Source organism: Trachypithecus francoisi, unplaced genomic scaffold, assembly GCF_009764315.1.
Source record: "Trachypithecus francoisi isolate TF-2019V2 unplaced genomic scaffold, Tfra_2.0 Lachesis_group1, whole genome shotgun sequence".
Lineage (NCBI taxonomy): Eukaryota > Metazoa > Chordata > Mammalia > Primates > Cercopithecidae > Trachypithecus > Trachypithecus francoisi.
Window position 1 is genome coordinate 5,159,487 of NW_022681454.1, and position 20,339 is coordinate 5,179,825.

The 20,339-nt window shown below is 56.9% G+C and overlaps 1 protein-coding gene across 5 annotated transcripts in view; it reads right to left on the reverse strand.

The window, feature by feature from the left end:
• Positions 1-4,291: 4,291 nt before the first annotated feature.
• Positions 4,292-20,339, reverse strand: part of SORCS2 (sortilin related VPS10 domain containing receptor 2) — a 552,142-nt gene continuing 536,094 nt past the window's right edge. The window contains exons 21-28 of one of the 5 annotated variants that reach the window (XM_033213660.1): positions 19,912-20,035; positions 18,395-18,507; positions 17,143-17,268; positions 13,517-13,616; positions 12,564-12,666; positions 9,795-9,901; positions 7,041-7,120; positions 6,599-6,760 (exon numbers count right to left, since the gene is read on the reverse strand). In XM_033213660.1, the coding sequence (XP_033069551.1) occupies positions 6,737-6,760; positions 7,041-7,120; positions 9,795-9,901; positions 12,564-12,666; positions 13,517-13,616; positions 17,143-17,268; positions 18,395-18,507; positions 19,912-20,035 (777 nt within the window). In that variant the 3' untranslated portion in view covers positions 6,599-6,736. Of the gene's footprint in view, positions 6,761-7,040; positions 7,121-9,752; positions 9,902-12,563; positions 12,667-13,516; positions 13,617-17,142; positions 17,269-18,394; positions 18,508-19,911; positions 20,036-20,339 lie in introns of all 5 variants that reach the window. The other 4 variants (XM_033213659.1, XM_033213661.1, XM_033213658.1 and 1 more) reach the window with 4 other exon arrangements.

The window sequence follows — 20,339 nt, forward strand, 5'->3', positions numbered from 1 at the left end:
ACTCCCAACCGCTGCCCCAATTCTCTGCTCCTGAGTTATGAGAAACTTCTAGATAGTGTTATGCATGCTGGCTGTCTTCTCCCCCGCCTTCTGCGATTCCCTCCACCCGCCCTGAGCCGTCTCTGTCCTCCTGCCCCTGAAGGCCTCGTCTGGCCGGATCATCCACTCAGCTTCTCTGCAGCCTGTGAGCACCCCTCACTCGGCAGTGTGGCTTCACCGCCCTCTGGATGCCACATTCTCCCCTGGACGCCCACTCTGCAGGGTAGCTGCTCCTTCTCAGCTCAGACCTCTCCCCACTGAGGGCCACACTCACGCAGCCAATGGCTCTGGAGAACGTAGGCATCCGACAGACAGGTGCCCCCAGCTTAACGACTCCGAAGGAGAAGTTTTAATTTCTCACCCAGGCCTGCTCCTTCCCTGTTCTTGCCTGTGTCAGTTCACGGGGCCTCTGACTGCCTGGTTTCTCAGGCCCTGGACCAGGCAGTGTGGCCCCAGGGGAGAACTGGCCTTGGGTCCTGGGCACACATTATTAAATGCCTGGGCTGGTGCCACTGAAAGCCTGGAACTGGCAAGTCTGAACTCACTCAACAGCAAAAAGCCCCCAGGCTGTGCAGGCTGCAGGAGACATCCCGGTGGATGGGAACATGCCAGGCCCAGCAGAAGCTGGGGACAGCTGTGAAGTGCCATTGCCACCAAGCCCCATTGGAAATGTCAGTGCTTGGCAATCATTCCGGCAGCCCCAGGCTCATGCCACGTTTTCCTGCCTAAGGACTCTGGGTGTGGCTAGGATGGGTGGGGAAATCAGGAACCCCGCCCTCCCCAAACCCACGTGTGCAGAGGTGGCTGCGTCTCCCCGGCTTTCGTTAGAGCTGAGCTTGGGCTAGCGTGGGTTTCCATCTGGCTGCTCCTGCTGCCTGGGTCTGTGCTGCCCACGTCAGACACTGGTTCCTCCCCAGTGCCACCCCACCCCACTAAAAGAGGACTCTGTCCGTGCCTCCCAGCCTGGGACCCCCAGAGCTTACCTGTAGCAGAGCAGGCTGGGTTATCACTCAGTGCAGTGAGGAGAACCTGGGCATCTCAGTGGGGTTAGAAGGGCCTGATGATTGTCAGGTGTGGGCAGTGGGAGGCGATTTGGCAGGGGACTCAAGGAAGCCGGGCTTGGCCCTGGACTGGGGGCTGTGAGGAGGCGGGGTCATGCTAGGATCTGGTGTCTCAATCAATCTTCTCTAGCTAGAGGGAGGGGTGACTCAGGAGAGGCAGGAGCCCGGCCAGTGGCACAGCAGCCCTCGCCCATCTCAGCAGGGAGAGGTGTCTACACATTTCTGAGGGGTTGGACAATATTCCTGTGTGGTCTGATTGCACGGTGGTCTCACTTTTGTCTTGACTCATCTTCATCCTGGAGCGGCCTTGTCTTATGTTGGTGCTTGGTGACACTGTGTGTGTTGGACGGGGGAAAAGCCTGGGCACCGCTGGGAGTGCCCAGTGCCTCTGGATGCTAGCGGCCACTTCCTCTTGGCCACCAATCCTGATTTTGCACCAATGCCCGTGGAAATGGGTGCCGGTCTTGACAGCAGCCTCAGAAGCAGCATCCTCACAGTGCCTTCTGGGGGCACATCCCTGTGTGCTGGAGTCCTCTGGAGAGGTCACGGGTGTGCCACAGAAAGGGGCCTCTGGGACCACGTGACTGAGAAATGAGGTGGCTGCCCTTCTCTGGGCCTGCTGGGCACACAGAATGCTCCTTCCCCAGCCCCTTCTCCGAGAGCCGCCCCACAGCCCTGGTGGCCAACTCCCCCACTGCAAGGAGGCCTCAGGAGAAGCCACTGTGATTGACTGTCGGAATCTTCCATCATCAGGCATTTCTGTTTCCCCCATTGAACCAAAGGACTGAGCGTGTCAGATCTTTGAGGTGATACAACATGTCGTGATACATGTTACATGATACAACATGTCCATGACATCGCATGTTTCTCTCTGTTCCTTTGAGATGTGTTGTTTCCCAAATGACTCTGGACACTAAATTCAAGGCTACCTCAAATCTGGGGTTTAGCTGGAGCTTTCAAGCAATGCCCCATATTTCAGTTAAAAGTTGTTGCCCCCTTCCCAGCCACCTGGGATGTCTTGGTCTCCTCATCTGTGACCTGGCTGCTTGTACTTGCCCTGTCTACATGAAGCTCAGATTGGAGAAGAGGCCAAACAGCATTGTGTGGCATGTTACAAATGCAGAGCCAATAGGCATGCTTTGCTGCTGTCATCCGAACAGGTGATGCCTCCGTTAGCTCCATCACTTGAACAGGTGATGCCTTCGTTAGCTCTGTCATCTGAACAGGTGATGCCTCCCTTAGCTCCATCATCTGAAACGGTGACACCTCTGTTAGCTCTGTCATCCGAACAGGTGACGCCTCCATTAGCTCCGTCATCCAAACAGGTGACATCTTTGTTAGCTCCATCACTTGAACAGGTGACACCTTCGATAGCTCTGTCATCTGAACAGGTGATGCCTCCCTTAGCTCCATCATCTGAAAAGGTGATACCTCTGTTAGCTCCGTCATCTGAACAGGTGACGCCTCCATTAGCTCCGTCATCCAAACAGGTGACATCTTCGTTAGCTCCATCATGGTCCTTCCCGTCGTCTAGACGTGGCCTCCTGCCACCAGCTAGGGAGATTATTCCAGCAAAGGTTCCAGATGGATGCTGTGGGAGCATGAAGCCTTCACCACACTCACTAGCTTTTCCCAGGGAGAAGACACTCACAGAGTCTGGCGCACTAAAGTGGGAATGGAAATTGTCAAACAGGGTGGCTGAGGGATTCTCACTTCCTCCCTGAGTCCTGGCAGTCAGCACAAGGGAATCAAATGGTCACATGTAAAGGGCTCCAAAACACACTGCTATGTTCACACTCTTTCTCTTTGTCCCTGGTCACACACAAGCACACACACACACCCCTTGCTGGCTTCCGCACTGCACCAACCCTGGGCATCCAGCTCCTTTCCATCTTCTCACGAGCTCTTCCACTCATCCTGTGCCCAGCTCAATCGTGGCTTTGGACTGGGGATTTTTAGCTGGGCCAGGTCCTCCCTGGTTGAGCTGTGCAGTCATCGTCCACCTCACCCAGCCTGAGTCTCCTTCAAGGCCCAGGGGCCTGGTCGCATCCATTCGCTGCCCCAGGCCCTGAGCCGAGCCCAAGGCCTGGCACAAGTTCAAAGAGGCATCAGATCTGGCAGGAAGTTGATGCTGAAAATCACAGTTTTTACTCCACAAGAACATGTCATGGCCCAGAGAAGGAGGTAGATGTGTGTGTATGTGTGTGTGTGTGTGTGTGTGTTTGAGGGGTGCCGCTCTACCACACCTTAGTGGGTCTATTTCATCTCCGCAAACTGGACGTGGTTCAGCAGTCACACCTGGGGACAATTCCCTGCTCCCCACCCTGCGCTGACTTGTGTGCAAGAATCGCCATCACTCCATGCTGTGAAAAGAATGCCTTGTTTTATTACTGCTCTTAAAATACTTTCACGTGCAAGTTGACCATATTTGGGACAACGGTTCCTGGGGAAAGGGCTTCTCAGCAGAAGCTCACTGGGATGCCAGGGCGTCTGCTGTCAGCCCCTTGCCAGCTCTCTCCCTCTGAGCAGCCACTAGGCAATTGCAAACTCATTCTTCCCAGAAATGGCTTGGGGACCACTTAGTGAATGTGAACACATCTGTAAAGTATGTTCATCCATCTCTCTCTCTCTCTCTCTAATCATGTAAGACAAGAGTGAGAAGAAAGAGTGTTCTTTTCCAGCTATTACAGTTGAAGTTTCAGAGAAGGTGTGGACACTCAGTCACTAGCTATAGTGAACACACAGTTTTTGAGGCTGGAGCATCCATTGGGATAGACAAGTCCATGCCTCCTTCTGTCAACTCAAAGACTAAAGCAAATGACATTTCAGAAATAAAGGAGTCCCATCAGCTGTGGGACTGTGCTGCACCACCTCCAGGCCCTCAGCCTCTGGGGGTCTCTGCTTCTCTTCTGGAAAATTGGCCGACACTTCTGGTTCCGCTTCTGCTGGCCTTGAGTGACAGAGTGAGCCCACATGTGTGAAAGTGCTTGAGAGCCGACCGGGGAGATCATTACTTTGAAGGCCACTGCCATGTGCAGCCTCCCCCAACGTCCCAACATGTAGGGCCTGGTCCTTGTCCCTTGCACAAGGTCCTCAGCCACCTCACCTCTGGGACTATGATCCTAGGGGCCTGTGTGTGCGCCCATGTGCATTTCAGGAAGTGAGGAAAGTATCTTCACAATAAGGCAAAAGCTGATCAAATTCATTTAATCTTTGTTAAAAGCATCACAAATGATTCATCGATTTTTAAAAAGGGAAAATAAGAAGGAATGCATTGTCTCTTTGTTATTTGCATGGCAGCTGATGGCCTTGCTCCCAGGTGCCCGTGTCTACCTGAACGTCAAATATGCAGACCCTTGAATTTACAACCAGGGACAGCCACGGGCCCACGCCTCGATCTCCATGGGTACACAGACGGGAGCATATCAGGCTGTTTCAGATGCCACCTCCTTCCCAGGTGCTTGGGTCCACATGCCCAAAATGTTCTTAATAGAAATATTAACATAAAATACAGGAAAACGACAAATAACTAAAGGGAAAACCCTACCCAAACAGCTGAGAGAATTAAACGGAGTGGTCAAGGAAGGCCAGAGACCTCGAGTGGCTACCGCAGGCACTGTGAACGAAGGGGGAGGGCGGTTCCCAGGGTTCCATGTTGCCCGTGGGCCCCGGGCCTGCGCTGTGCTCGCCATGGCTGTCCCTGTGTGCCTGACGCTCGCAGGCAGCCTGCTGGCCAGGGACAAGTGTGACTGGGGTGGCCAGCAGGATGAAAGTCCCTGCAAAGGCGTACTTGCAGACTGCAAGCAGGGGAGTGGGGGCTGTGGCAAGGTCCCAGAGAGTCATGACCCGTGTCCCAGATCCCATCTCCAGGAGGACCTTGAGGACAACTTGGAGGGCCGCCTCTGGCGGGGGTGGGGGTGGAGGGGGCGCAAGAGCCCCAGGTGGGCAGGCAGGATGGGGAGAGAGCTTTGGGTCTAGGGGGCAGGTAGCAGGGTGGGGGACACCTCCACGCCTGTGTAGCCCGGGGTGCTCCCCTTGTCCTGTGGCCTTGGACGTCCCCCAACCCAGGGACATGAGGCTCCAGTCTCCATAGGTGGTTTACTCAACAAGGAGCAGACGCCTCCTCCCCACCGGGCACTGTTTGGGGCGTGAAGATTGACCCCTGGGCTTTCCCCTCTAATGGACCATGTTTCTTTTCTAGGGAAAATGGGGTGATACCCCCAAGCTCAGACATGGTGCATGGGAGAATGTCTGCACCTTCATTCGGATTCACCCCCAGCCAGTGCGTACCAGCCTGGGCTCTGGCGTTCTCCCCTTCTGAAGGGGAGGCCACGGTCATCTGAGAGCCCTGCCAGAGAGGAGGGGGAGGATGGGGAGGAGGAAGGGGCTACTGACTTCCCATTTCAAGGCAAAAGGTGACCCCCCCACCCCCCATATTCCTATGTGTAGACTTACACTAACATCCCTGATTCTAGGAAACTCGGGGGGGTATGGAGACCGCACCACACAGGGGAGCAGAGGGCTGGGTTAGGGGCCGCCTCTGCTGTGACCTTCAGTCACTTTCCTCCCTGGGCCTCAGTTTCCCCTTCTTGAAAATGAGGGGCACCCTGATGGCCCTTCCAACCCTGCCATCCTCAGCCTCTCCCAGCTGGGTTTCCACCAGGGTCCCTTCGCCTACAAGGAACTGCAGCAAACTCATGCATCCAGAGCCGTCTCCACCACCCACCTTTCTGGGGGCTTCTGGCTCCTTCCAGAGCCCAGAATGGTGGGAGAAGAGCCATCAGGTGGGAGAAGCCTGCAGGATGATGCTGCTTGGTGGCAGGAGTGAGGAACCAGGGGCACTGGGCCCTGAGCCCACCCCACCCCATCTGCCCTGGGGAGAACCAGGGAGAGAGCCGCTGCCCCTCTGGGCAGAGGAGGCGCCCTGGGCACTCAGGGAAAGGGGCTCCCAAGTACGGGGCTCTGACAGAGCAACCCCCATGGCTACCGCTGGCTATAAAGACGGAGAGTGAGACACCCCCACCGCCGCCAACAGCTACCTAGAGAGGCATTTACACAGCTGCAGTTCCCAGCCGGAGGGCAGGGGGCCCTGGAGGGTGGTGTGGTGTTAGGAGGGCCTGGCTCCCGGACTCCCACAGAGGGACTGGGCGGCCGCACAGGTGGGAGTGAAGAAGAAAAGTCAGGGAGGCCCCGGCCTCTGCGGGGAAGGAGCCCGTAACACAGTGTCTGAACGGGTCCACACTCTCGCAGCCCGAGGCACTGGGCGGGGTCCAGGATGAACAGCCTCAGCCCAGAGAAGTCAGGCCTCGGCCTGAGTGACAGCACGTGGGGCGGCCGTGTGTGGGGTCTGGGGGCAGAACCTGCCCGAGTCAGGCCTGGTGTCCCATGGGGCAGGGCCATGTCCGGGGGGTCCCGTGGGCCCCCGTGGGCCTGGGCGGGCTTCGACTTATCAGAGGGGGTGGTGCCTGTCGCCTGGTGTGGGGACGACTCGGGGAGGGGGCTTTCCGCAGGTCTCTGAGGGGCGCCAGTCCAGCCGCCGGCTTCACTGGTGGTTCCGTGCCCTCCGTGGGTGAAACGACGGATGCTGGGGCGGCATCAGCTCACCAGGTAGCTGTGCATCTCTCGGGAGTTGATGCTCAGGACCACGCCCGAGTGGTTGCCTAGGAAACAGAAGAGACGCAGGTCCATTGAGCACAAGCCTTCGGCCGGGGCTGGAGACGGGGCCACGGGGGCCACGGTGGTGGCCTCAGCCAGCGCCTCGAGCCAACGTGCAGTGGGGCCTCCCTGGGTTCCTTCAGCCTGTGAAGGTGCAGGTGGGTCTCCACGGTTCCTAGGTGGATGCCTGAGGAATGGACTCTCCTGGTGCCACCACAAGCAGTGGGCCCCAGAGGGCCTGAGAGGTGAGGCCCAGGCCAGCCCCAGCCCTCCACAGCCACTGACCTGCATGCCGGTCGCCCCCGGCATCGGCAGCAAGGGGGTGCGAGAAGGGCTGAGGCTCCGCCCCCTCCTGGCAGTGGGCGCTGCAGGGTGTAGAGTGGCGAGGCCCCGGGAGGCGAGAGTGGGAGAGAGGGGGGCATAGGGATGTCAGTGCCAAGGGGTGGTCTGGGCATCCCGGGTGGGGGCTGGTTAGGAGACAAGAGGACAGGTCGAGGACCCAGGACCCAGAGCTGCCCCGCCTCAAGGGCACCGGGAGACACAGCTGGGAGCACCCGCGGCACAGCCCAGCCACGCCTGAGTCCTCGTCTGAGTCCTCGCCTGTCCTTCACCTGGCTGGGCCTTGACTTCGTCATCTCTAATGAGGGTCAACTGCACCCCTCAAAGGACTGTCGTGGGTTAGACGGGGAAGTGTGGCTGCTGCACTGGCAAAGGCGGCGTGGACCAAGGGCTTGGCTGCACTAATCTTACTACCCCACTAGGATTACTCTCTAGGGGCTTGGAAGCAAACAGCCATCTGGGCCTGGGAAGCCGAGCCCTGTCTTCCTGAGACCCTCTGTCCACTTGAGAAGGCTCGGGTTCTCTCAGGACCTCACAGCTGCCTCCATCATGGGGGTGAGCGTGGGGGTGACGCCGCCTGCAGGAGGGGCAGCTCCAAGACCACCTCCTGCCCTGGCAGGAGCAAGACCAGTGGAGGGGTCTTTAGAGTTGTAGGCCGCTCACCCATGGCCTGGGGCCTTCGGGGGGCACACAGCTGTACAGCCACTGAGTCAGGCTTGAGCCCGGCTCCACCTCCTGTCACTAAGTGACCTGGGGAGGTTGATTAACAGCTCTGAGCCTTAGCTTTCTCATCTGTGCAGTGGATACAATGTCGACGTCTGCCTCAAGGAAGTCAGATGGTGTCTGGGAGGTGCTGAGCTGGGGCCTGACACAGAGTGAAGTACATGGTTCCTGTGATGTTTAAAAGGCTACGGATGCATCGCACCAAGAGGAACCCACCTAGGCTGGCGATGCTGGAGACAAGAGACCCCCACCGAGGTTGGAGCAGACAGTCCTGGGGAGGGGCTGGAGACAGCACAGGGGAGGCAGAGAGGAACCGTGGCCAGTCCCTAACCCCTCTCAAGAGAGTGTGAAGGTCACAGGCTTTGGAGTCTGACTGGCCGGGATCTAGCTCCAAGGTCAGCCAGTGGTTGGCCGAGGCCGGGGCGAGCGACTTCTTTTTGAGCCTCACTTTCAATAATTTGCACAGTAGGGACAGCGGTTTCCGCCGCTCACGTTCTGAGGACGTCCTGGATGCAGGGTGTGAGTGATGCTCCAAGCCGGATCATCAGAACAGCAATGGCAGCAGCTGGGGGTGCCGAGACCTCTATGGCTTCCTGTGTGTCATCCTCTGCTCCGGAAGCTGCCGCAGAACCCCCCAGCAACGGTGAGAGGTGTGTGCCGACATCATCATAAAATCAGGCCCAGACGGGGATTATTAAAAGAGAATAGGAACCATAGGGGAGAAGCCGGGTCCCTGGGGTCTGCCAAGACGTGAGTTCCAGCTCTGTTCCCCACTAGCTGTGACCTTGGGCAAGGACAGTCCCTGTCCCTGCACTTCCATATCCTCAGCCCTAGGGAAGAGCCTGCCTCCTTGGCTGCTCAGCTGAGACAGGCATGGAAAGTGCTCACACTGCCCGGCTGCACTTGCCCGACACGGCACACAGGGCTGGTGCCACGGCTCTGGCATAGGCTCCCAGCCCTCTGGCAAGTCTCAGAGCCTCCTGGGCCTCAGTTTACCCCCCATCCAGAGGAAGAGCTGTAGTGCCTGTTGTGCTGGATGGCATCATGCTCTGACTGCAGCTGAGGGGTGGAGTCCGTGCCCCCTCCCCTCAAACGTGAACAGGGCAAGACACAAGTGACAAGGTATGACTTCAAGGCCAGGCCCTGAAGCGAGTGTGGCTCCTGCCTGGCCACCTCATTCCACATGCTCTTGGAAGTCAGCCGCCATGCTGGGAGGAAGCCCAAGCCACACGGTGAGACCATGTGCAGGAGTCCCGCTCGATGGCCCAGGTGAGGGGTTAGCTGACTGCCTGCATGAATTGCCGGCCATCTGAGTGAGGCAGACTTTGAGATGATCGCTGCACCAGCTATTGACTGCAGCCTCATGAGAGACCCTGATAGCGAGCAGCCTGGCTGAGCCTCCAGACAGCAGAAGAGAAAATGGCCATAAACGATGCTACCGCTGAGGTGGGTGGTTTGTTATGCAGCCGTAGATGACTTGACTGGTCTTCTCGCCCTGGGCATGATCACATCAGTGGAAATGCTTTGTAAACTGTAAAGTGTGGTGCCGCAGGTCCAGGTGTGGGATGTTCCCTAAATCACCACCGCAGTGAAGGGGAGGACTGGGAGTGCCGAGGGAGCGGATGTGGGAGAAAGGCCAAGTCAGGCTTCCTTTCCAAGCCAGCCCTGTTTCCCGTCCTTTCCCTGCCTGGATTGGGCTGTCGGGGGCTGTTTGGTCATTGCCAGGGATGGGGCCCTCAGCGTCCACAGGTCTTGGATTTCATTTCTGGGGGCAGCCCTGAGAGGTTGCGTCATCCCCTCATCAGATGGAGGGGACACAGTGGGCCCGACTGACCCAGCAAGTTCTGCAGGACCAGGGTCCTGTGTGTTTTGCTGGCCGCAGGGGCCCAGCGGGTGGCCTGTGGGAGGGTGGGGTGGGTTTGGGGCGGACGTTACCTAGAGTCTGCGAGTCGAGATCATCATCTATAAACTCCTCACCCTGGGCAGCGCCCTGGACGTCCTCACTGTGACTCACGGGGCTGGTCATCTCCTGCTCCTTCTCGTTGTGCATTTGGGCGTACACGGTCCTGCCCGGCCGTTTCCTGCTGGACAGAGGCGAGGGCGGCTCAGATTGGGGCGGCTTCCCAGGCCGCCTGTCCCTGGAGCCTTCTGCGGGCCGCCTGGCCACATCGAGTGTGGTGCACGGTGCCCACAGCACTCCAGAGGTGCCTATCCCAGCCCCAAGTCTTGCCTCCTGCCCATCTCTGCTCAAAGCCACTTCCTCCAGGAAGCCCTCCCTCCTGTGTGCTCCCTGGGCCCTGGGATTCCCTCTGCCCTGACACATTGGGTGATCACTGTGTATCTGTCGTCTCCCCTGAGAAGCGAAGCACGGGCGTGTTGCAGGAAAAGGGCCTTATATCCTCTTTCCCCCCAACCCCCACGCCTGGCCACCCTGCCACTGGGCTGGGCACACATTCCCACAGGAGGCACGAGCCGGCCCAGCTCTGAGAGGCACTTGCTGAGTCCCGTCCAGGTGTCCTGGGGGAAGTGCTGTCCTCGATTTCCCAGTGAGGAAAGGAGAGGGCGGGCACAGCCCCACTGCCTCCACTGGGACCAGGCTCAGGACCCGCCGTGGGCCAGGCTCCTTCGTGCACAACAACCCACTTAGTCCCATCAAAACCCAGGGCCAGGGTCCCATTTCACAGATGAGGGGACGGAGACTCCGTGGCAGAGGGGAACTTTCTCAGATGCAGTTGATGAACACTGCCAGCCCTCTGGGAACACTTTGATGGCAGGATGGGGTGGGGCAGGACCTGTGACTAGCTCTGAGGGTAACAGAAGGTGGCCAGTATCACCTACAGGCTGCAACACTTCACCACTGGATTAAAATGCTCAAAGCAGCCCTGCTCCCTCAGTCTAGAGCCTTGAGAGACGAGGGCCAAGCCCCTGCTGGGCCTCAGGGACAGGTGGCTGACGGCTTTGACCGGGTTGTCAGTGCTGCCCAGCCCAGCCCATGAGTAAGCCAGGAGCTCCCGGGGGTGCAGGCTGCACCAGAGCCTAAAGCCTCAGACCGCTGGGGCTAAATGGGGCGTTGCTCTGTTGTAAGATGGAGCCTCGAAGTATATTGGCCACTTCCGCCTATGCCCAATACATTCAAGCTCCCAGAACTTGGAGTCACAGCCCTGGGGCTTGTCAGCACCAACTTTCGGCTGCTTTTGTTTCCAGGGCAGTGAGGGGCCTGGCTTCAGCACCTGAAAGCCTGGGCTCAAAGGCCGCCCCTGCCACCTCCTTGCTGTGACAAACCCCACTTGCAGTGGCCATGGGATTCAAGTTAGGGAAGGCGGTGGGATCCTGGCCTGGGCACCTGGTAGAGGACAGTGTCGTTTGCTCAGCACCAGCTTTAGGGGAAGAGGATGCTGAGTTTGATTTGATTTTGCAGTGCCTATGGAACCCCTGGATACACCTGTTGGGAAGCCAGTGCCTCTCTGAGTTTGGAATTTGGGAAAGACCACAGGACAGACCTTATTCTACTTCTTTGCCCCACAAATTCCTATTCATCCTTCAGGATCCCCACCAGAAGTCACTTCCTCAGGGAAGTCCTCCCAGATTCTCCAGTTCAGCTCTGAGTGCTGCAGGCCAACCCTTTGGGTGGAACTGAGTAATAAGGTGGGTAAGGAGCTCCTGGATGCGCTGCTCCCAGACAGTCAGTGCTGTGTCCCAGTGCCTGGGCCAGCCTGTTGGGGGTACACATGAAACTACTACTCGAAAGACCCGCAGTGCATAAAACAGTGAGACCCAGGGCAGGAGGAGGGGTTGGGGGAGTCCAGGGCCCATGAAAGGCTGGGGTTTGGTGTTGGGGAAGGGCTCAAGCCTCCAAATAAGCCAAAAGGAAGGGGTGAGCTGTAGCCTTTGATGGTCCTCAAGGGTGACCCCGACGGGGAGACTGAGGCCCCCGGAGCTGAACCAGCAGGCAGGGGAGAAACAATAGACCCAATCTGGGAGCCGCCTGCAGTGAAGGAGTCTGGGGATGCCGCTGTGTCACTCTGCTCATTCCAGGTTTAGCGTCCAGGGAACTTCAGGTTGTCCAGCCCCTGTAGGGTGGCCATGACATGTCCCCATGTGGGGGCATCACACCCATTTCACAGCCAGGGAACAGGCTCAGAAGGAAAGAGAGGTACGAAAGCCCCTCCCAATAAACACTGTTCTTGCCACCTCACCCCAGCCTCGGCACAAGCGGCTCCCTCATGGGGACACCCAGAGGCCTACCCCACAGGAGCACCTGGCAGGAAGCTCAGCAGCTATCGGGTGCTCTCGAGGGGAGGGAAGGGATGGTCGGGCGGTCGAGGAAGCCTGGGATGTGGGCGGGCCTCGGTCAGGTCCCAGCTCTGAGGGTGGCCGTCTGTGTGCCCTTGGGCACACTGCTCAACCTCTCCGAGCCCAGTTTCCTTGTCTGTGAGATGGGCAGTGTCCTCCGCGTGAGGTGGGTGGAGCTGAACGGGACGATGGCCAGGATGTCCTGGGCAGAGTGGAGGAGTGGGTGTGTGATGCTTTCTGGGTTGCGAGTGGTGGCCGTCTCTTCCAGAGACCCCACAGGTGGTACAGAGCCAGGCAAGCACCTCCCACTGCAGCCCATCACAGGCACAAACTCTCACCACTCCCTTCTGAGGCCCTGCTGGGGCCTTTTCTAGATCTGCCTGAGTGAGTTGGGCCTGGCAGCCTAAGCCCCATGGTCAGAGCCCAGCAGATGAGGGCAGCCAAGGGCCTTGCCTTTTGAACTTGTAGAGGATGAACGCTCCTGCCGCAAAGAGCCCGATGACAAACAGCACCACTACCGCCCAGTAGCCACCGCCGCCGCCCAGCTGCTCAGCACCTGCAAGGAAAGCAGTTGTCAGTGGAGGGCCACGGGCACCACCCATCCTTGTCCCATCCTCAGCCCATCCCATCTGTTCCCCGCCCTTCCCCAGCCTGTCCCCCGCCCATCCCCAGCTTGTCCCCTGCCTGTCCCTGGCCCCTTTCCTGCCTGTCTTCAGCTCATTCCCATTCCCTCCCCAGCCCTTCCCCAGCCCATTCCCGGCTCAACCCCTTCCTGTCCCCTGCCTGTCCCTGCCCGTCCCCTGCCTGTCCCTGCCTTTCCCTTGCCTGTCCCTGCCCCAGCGTCCTTGGTGTGGAGGCTGCTCCATGCCTGTGGCCAGCACTCCTGATGTGGCTGAGAGGGGCCAGAGGCCATAAAAGACCAGGAGTGTGTCCTGTGTGGCCTTGGAGAAGTTCCTGCCCCTCGACCTGGCTCCCACTGGGGATGGAGGCTGTGGGCAGAGCTCCCCGGCCATGCTGATGCCGGTGTGGGGTGAACCTGCCAGGTTTCAAGGGCACGGTGTCTTCACAGAGCAGAGAAAAGCTCATCAGCTTCTGCAAAGGCTTTTGCCCCAAAGGGGAAAAGGATGACTGATGACCGAGGAGACAGCTCTGTGGGTCAGGAAAGGGGCAGAGATGATCTGAGACCCGAAGCGTGAGTGTCAGGTAAGAGCAGTGCTCCAGGGGACATCCGCTGAGGAGAGTGGGGCCCTGGGTCTGACCTGGGTGGGTTCTCAGTTCCATCAGAGGCGAACACCCACCAGGAGGGGTATACGGGCCATCTGCCTGAGGGCCCTGCAGGGACATGCCTTCTCCAGGGCCTGGATGCCTCCTCCACCTGTTCTGCAGGGGAGCTCCCCATGGCTCACCTGTGCCTGTGTCCCTCAGGGCCACCAGGACTCGGACTCCGCCTCGCAGGAGGAAGCTGATCTTCTGTGCATTGAGCACCTGCTGGATGGCGGCGAGCCTCTGCAAGCACAGAGGGGACAGTGAGGGGGGCCTCCATGAGGGGGTCCTCCACCAAAAGGGGAGGGGTATGGGGTCCTCCTCCAGGAGGGGAGTGAGGGGTCTCCACGTGTTGAGGGGGTCTTCTACCGGGAGAAGAGTGAGGGGGTGTCCTCCACCAGCGGGGAGGGGAGCAAGGTCTGCTGGGATCCACCAGAGGGGTGGGGAGAGGGAGGGGGGTCTGGTGGGATCTACCAGAGGTAGGGGAGAGTTGGGGGGTGGCTCTGGGATCCACCAGAGGGAGATGGGAGAGCTGGGTGGACAGGTGTGAGTCCTGCTTGGACCTTCTGGAGCCATGGGGCTGGGCGAGCCACCTGGCCTCACTGAGCCTCGGTGTCCTCCTTTGTACCGTGGGACTAATCACCCACAAGGGAACTTTCATCAAGAACCATGGACGGGACACAAAGGTGACCTAGACGTGGCTCTGTCCTTCACGAGCTCTTGTTTTAGTTGGGAATGTAAAAGAGATACAGGCCACGGAGTGTGCCAAGTTGGGGAAATGCAGGGGTGCTCCAGGAGGCTCCATCCCCCAGTGCTGGTCAGGGGAAGGCTTCCTGGAGGTGGAAGACCAAGAAGAGAATGAGACAGGGCAGGAGAATCAGAACCCCTGTCTGAGGGAGGGATACCCCAGGAGGTGGTGCTGGGTTGTAGGGTGAGGGATGCAGGGTCGGGGCACCTATAGCTGGAGAGGGCAGTGGCCAAAAGACAGTCAGCCTTGTGGGCCACGGGCATCCTCCTCCGGGGTCTGCGTGACGTGACAAATGTGTGAGGTGCCTGGCGCAGAGGAGGGCTCCCTCCTTGCCCCTCTCACTTCCTCCTGGCCTCCTCACTACTTCCTGGGTCTGAGTCATTACCCAGGGCTAGGTGAGCTCGGAGACCCGGCCGCCTTTCACAGCACTGGTCAGCTCTGCTATTTTGACAGTAGCCATTCTAACAGGTGTGAGGCCATGTCTCACTGTGGCTTTAATGAGCATTTCCCTGATGATTCGAGATGGTGAGCATGTTTTTCACATACCTGTTGGCCATTTGTGTCTCCCTTTGAGAAATGTCTACTTGGCTCCTTTGCCCGTTTTTTAATCGGGTCACTTGTTTTCCGGCTATGGAGTTGGGTTTCTTACGTATTCTGGATGTGAACCCCTTGTCAGAGGTATGCTTCATGAATCTTTTCTCTGATTCTGTGGGTCATCTCTTCACTCCGCTGATAGTTTCTCTGGCTGTGCAAGGGTCTCTTGGTTTGACATCATCCCGTTTGTCTGTTTTTGCCTTTGTTGCATGTACTTTTGGGATCATCTGCAAAACAGCATTGCTCAAACTGATGCATAGTTTTTCACTATGTTTTCTTTTGGTGTTTTTACAGATTCAGGTCTTACATTTGTCTTGAATCCACTCTGAGCTGGATGTTGTAGAGGGTGTAAGAATCTAATTGCATTCTTCTGCATGTGAATATTCAGTTTCCCAACAATATTTATGGAAGATATTCTCTTTTCTCCATTGTGTCTTCTTGACAGCTTTATTGAAAATCAATTGACCGTACATGTATGGATTTATTTCTGGGCTCTCTATTCTATTCCATGGGTCTATGTGTCTGTTTTTATGCCAGTGCCATGCTGTTTGGATTACTGTAATTTTGTAGTGCATTTTGAAGCCAGGGATTGTGATGCTTCCAGCTTTTTTCTTTTTGCTCAAAATGGCTTTGGCTATTTCAGGCCTTTCGTGGTTTCATACAAATTTTAGGATTTTTTTCTATTTCTGTGAAAAATGTCATTGAAATTTTGATAGACCTTGCATTAAATCTGTACATCACTTTATGTAGTACGGACATCTTAATGATATAAATTCTTCTAATCCACGAACACAGGATATCTTTCCATCAATTTGTGTCTTCTTCAAATTCTTTCACTGGTGTTTTATGGCTTTTAGTGCACAAGTTTTTCACCTCCTTGGTTTAATTTGTTTCTAAGTTTTTCACAAGTTTTTCACATCCTTGGTTCAATTTGTTCCTAAGTAGTTTATTTTACTTTTAATTTTTGATGCTATTGTTAGTGGATTGTTTTTTTGATTTCTTTTCCAGGTAGCTTGCTGTTAGTGTGTAGAAGCGCTTCTGCTGTTTGATCACCTCTGGTCCTTTCTGACAGTGGCCCTCACCGAGCCACACTTCTCATGTCTGTAAAATGGGACGTGGCACCAGGTGGCATGCTGGAGTGTGCACTGTCCTTCCCCTGCGCTGGCCATGCCTTCCAGATCACCTGAGTGAACGTCGGTCTCCATGACCAGTGCAGGCTATGTGAGCTTCTGGTTCATTTTTAGAAACTGATAGTAACATTTACTCTTTTAAAGTGTACAGTTTAATGCATTTTAGTATATTCCCTAAGTTGTGCAAGCATTACCACTACCTAATTCCTGCACATTTTCGTCCTCTCCCAAAGAATCCCCTAGCCTTAGCAGCAACTCCCCATGCACTCTCCCCCAGCCCCTGGCAACCATTCATCTATTTCTGTCTCTAAGGATTTGCCTGTTCTGGGCATTTAATGTGAATGGAATCGCACACTACGTGGTCTTTTGCAACTGGCCTCTGTCACTTAGCATCATGTTTTCAAGGTTCGTTCATGCTGTCACAGGAGTCAAGGGCTTCATTCCTTTTGGTGGTCAACGAATATTCCATTGTAAGGTTGGGCCACCATTTGTTTCTTCAGCAGCTGATGAGCACTTTTTGGCTGCGATGAGTAATGCTGCTGTGAATCCATGTACTGTGGATGTATGTTTTTGCTTCTCTTGGGTATATACCCATAAGTGGACTTGCTGGGTCATGTGGTAACTTAGGTATAACTTATTGAGGAACTTCCAGCCTGTTTTGTCCAGCAGCTGAACCCTTTCCACCAGCAACGTGAGAGGTTCCAAGTTCTCTGCTTCCTTGTCAATACTTGAAATTGTCTGCTTTTTAATTTTAGCCACCCTAGTGGGTGTGAAGGGATTCGTTGAGAAGGGTTCATCTTTGAGTCCCCTTCCCACACTTGTCACATGGGATGTCTTTTATCCCCTCCATGAGGGCTATTTGGAAGCTGTCCTTTGCAATAAAGACATTTGCTAACTGCATGGGGGCTGACTTCTGCTCGGCCCTGAAACCCACATCCTGGGGTGTCTCCCTGACAGTGCTTACCCTCATTTCCCAGTGCCCCTGGCAGTCAGGCTGGGGCCACGTGACCATCTCCAGCCAATGACATGGGAAAGGAAGTGAGCGAGTCCCCCTGGGAGGTGGTCCAGCCTGTGCCCTCCCCCCAACTACCACTGCTGCAGTGACCTTAGAGGCTGTGCGACTTCCAGAGGGTGTAGCCACAGGTGGACGAGGTCTAGCCACGCTGAGTCAGACTGTGATGCAGCGAGAAAGACACCTTTATGCCATAAGCCACTGAGATGTCCCTGCTTGTTGTAAATGGCCCGAGCCCTGGGCTGCGCAGGGAGGACCTGGGAGTCCAATGGCCATAGGACATACCTTATCACTTGAGAGGCTCCTCTTCCTCGTGGGCCTGGGAGGGGGCAGGAGCACGTAAAGGTCGGCCAAAGTGGGCAGCCCCGGCTTCAGCACGGTCACCAGCAGCTCCTGAGGGACGCTGGTCTCCTGCGGGGAGAGTTCAGCCACTTTGGTCCGCTTGTCTTCCTCATCCCCTGCCTCACCCTGGGGCCCCCACAAACACCCTCTCTCCCTTCTTGGCCTGAGTCCTGGACACCTGTCCCGCAGACCATTCCTGACCCCTTCATGGCATGGGGATCATTCCAGGGTCCCAGGGTGCCCTGAGCTACCTCCTGCACCCAGCTGCCCAGGGCCCTCAGCCCTGCTCTTCAGGCCCTGTGCCCACACACTGGCCTCCCCTTGGCCAGGCCTGGCCCTCAATCCATTCTTCAGACCATGACTAGAGCGAGCCAGCACCTTCCTCCCTGGCTGATGTCCTCCATGACAAGGCTCTTGACCACACCATTCCAGGTCTGTGACCTGGCCCCACTGACTCTGGCCACCTCTCCCTTCCCACTCCCCAACACGCCAGGCCCAGCCAGGGCCGCACACCCACAGAGAACGCTCTCAACCCATAGGCGCTGCTCATGTAGGTGCCTCTGCCTCCTGGAAGTCCTGTTCCACACACTTCCATCTGGCAAACCCCTATTCATCCTTCAGTGCCCAGGACCCTTTTACCAGCATTCTTCACAGGAGGGAGCCCAGTTACAGAGGCCTCAGCCTGTGGCAGCCTCAGATGGCTCTAGAGGACTGGTCCTCTCTCACAGGGGAGCCAAGGGCCGTGGGCGTGCTACAGCCCACCCTGATGTCTGCCTCCCGGGAGCTCCCTGAGGGCAGTGGGCACACTGGGTCCTTCTCTCTGTTTTGTGTCTGGCCCAGAAGAGAAGTTCAGTGAATGAAGGAAAATTGCTTTAAAGAGACTCTGGAGCACTGGAGGACGGCAGCGGGGTCTCCCGCAAATGGCAGGTGATCCCTGGACTGTGTGCGTGGAGGGTGCCTGTGGTCCCTCCCCTGTAAGGTGGCGCTCCAGCTGCAGGTCCCCCTGAACGAGGGCAGTGCTGCCTACCCCCCACCCACAGCTTTCAACACCCCCAGCTAGCCCAAAGGCCAGAGCATCGTGTGCAGGGGCAGTGCCACCCGCCTCTCCTTGTCCTGGGTGCCCCAGCGCCCTTGGGCTTCTCTGGATGCCAGAAGCGCCGCAGGGCTGGGGAGGCTCCAAGCTCTGGGTGGACACCTTGGAGAGCAGCCGGGTGACCACCAGGCCCACGTCTTCCCTCCACTCAGGCGTGTTGGGGTTGTAGGCATCCAGCTCCTTGGAAAACTGCAGAGGCACGACCTGAAATTGATCTGGAAAGAGGCAGAGAAGGCAGACTGGTCAGTCCTGAACAGCCTGGCTCAGATGGCTCCAGGGTGGGGATCAGGGGCAGCCACATGCCCTGGATGGTCCCAGGAGGCCCTTGATTCAGATCCCAGGGCCCAGCAGTCCCATCATCTTCTCAAGCAGGCCGAGAGCAGCCCTGATTTTGTATTTGGAAACCAACTCCTTCCCTGGAGGCCAGCAGTGGTGGTCTGTCCCAGACAGGACCCATGTCACTGGCTGCCATCTTATAACAGCAGCGACAAAGATACCTGTGACGATGACAAAGACGCGCTGACCCAGGAGGGAGGCCTGGTGTGCGCGGAGCCTGCTCTGTGAGATTTGCCTCCTTGACTCACAAGGATGAACACACCCTATGCGGTCAGCCTCTCACCCATCAGGGATCCATGGACTTCAACTGGCTGGTCCCCCCAGCAGATTAAGAGTCCCTTGTGAGCAGGGGCCCTGTCTTCTTCTCCTTCTCCCACATTTCCCATGGTCCATGGCTCAGAGCCCATTTTAAAAGTCATCAGGGGCCTCAGAGCTACATTTTAACATCTCTACTTCTCAGGCCTCAGTTTTCTCACATGTAAAGTGGGAGGAGGCTGTGCAGGGCTGAGGCACTCAAGGGACAAGTGCTGAGAACTGCAAACCCAACATCTTACAATGAGGGTGGTGATGGCCTTTGCAAAGCTCCCAGCCCAGCAATGAATGAAGAGTAGCCAAGGGCAGCCTCCTCCAGGGTATGAGGGGCCTGTGTAGGCAGCCCAATCCTCTGTACACTTGTCCAACTAAATATTTAACTGATGGCTGCTGTCCACAGTAGAGGCTGTTCTTAAAGCAAAATGAGGGTTTAATGATGGTGGCAATGAGATCTGCCTCCTTGACAAGTTGGGGTCTCCTTCAGTCTTAGGACCAATTGGTATTGTAAATATCTCCCACAGATAAATAAGGATGCAGATTCAGAAAAGGAGGCTCAGTGCTTCTACAAACAGGAGTCCTCTTTAAGCTGCAATCATGAGACAATGCTCAGGCTTGGCCGGAGGTGCCAAGAGGACAGAGGCCCTGGAGGCAGGCAGAGCCCGTGCCCAAAACTGGCTGTCTTGCTGCTGGGTGACCTTTTCCCTGGTGTGTTGTGTCCCATGAGTGTCTTGGGACACAGGATTTATCAGTATTTATTTTACAGATGGGGAAACTGAGGCCAGAGAGACCGGGAGACTTTGCCCAGGCCACACAGCCAGGGCAGGGCTGTGTTTATCCAGCCCCTCCCTCCCCACCTCAGGGCCACCCAGGGTGACCAGCAAATTCATGGCTTATGAGACCCATGTGGCCTGGCCTCCTGGACTGCAGCAGAGACGCAGAGGCCGTGCTGCCAGACCCTGGGAAGGACTCACCCAGCACACGGAGGACCCTGGAGTCCTGCAACACCGAGTTCCCACAGGCGGCCTGCACCGTCACACGCACGTCGCCCGTGTCCGAAAACCGCGTTGTCACAGAATTATCCAGGGAAAGGAGGGGCTGCAGGGACACAGCAGGGCTCAGGGGTCTGGCTGAGTGAGGCAGCGGCCACAGGGGGCGCTGGCCTATGGTTGCTGCCTCACTGAGAGCATTGCTGTCCCCTTGTTCCCATCAGCAAATGGGCCTGTTATGGACGTCCTGTGGTGGCAGCACCCAGTGAGGTACAGGACGGGCAGCTGGTTCTTTTTTTTTTTTTTTTTTTGAGACGGAGTCTTGTTCTGTTGCCCAGGCTGGAGGACAGTGGCACAATCTTGGCTCACTGCAACCTCTGCCTCCTGGGTTCAAGTATTCTCCCACCTCAGCC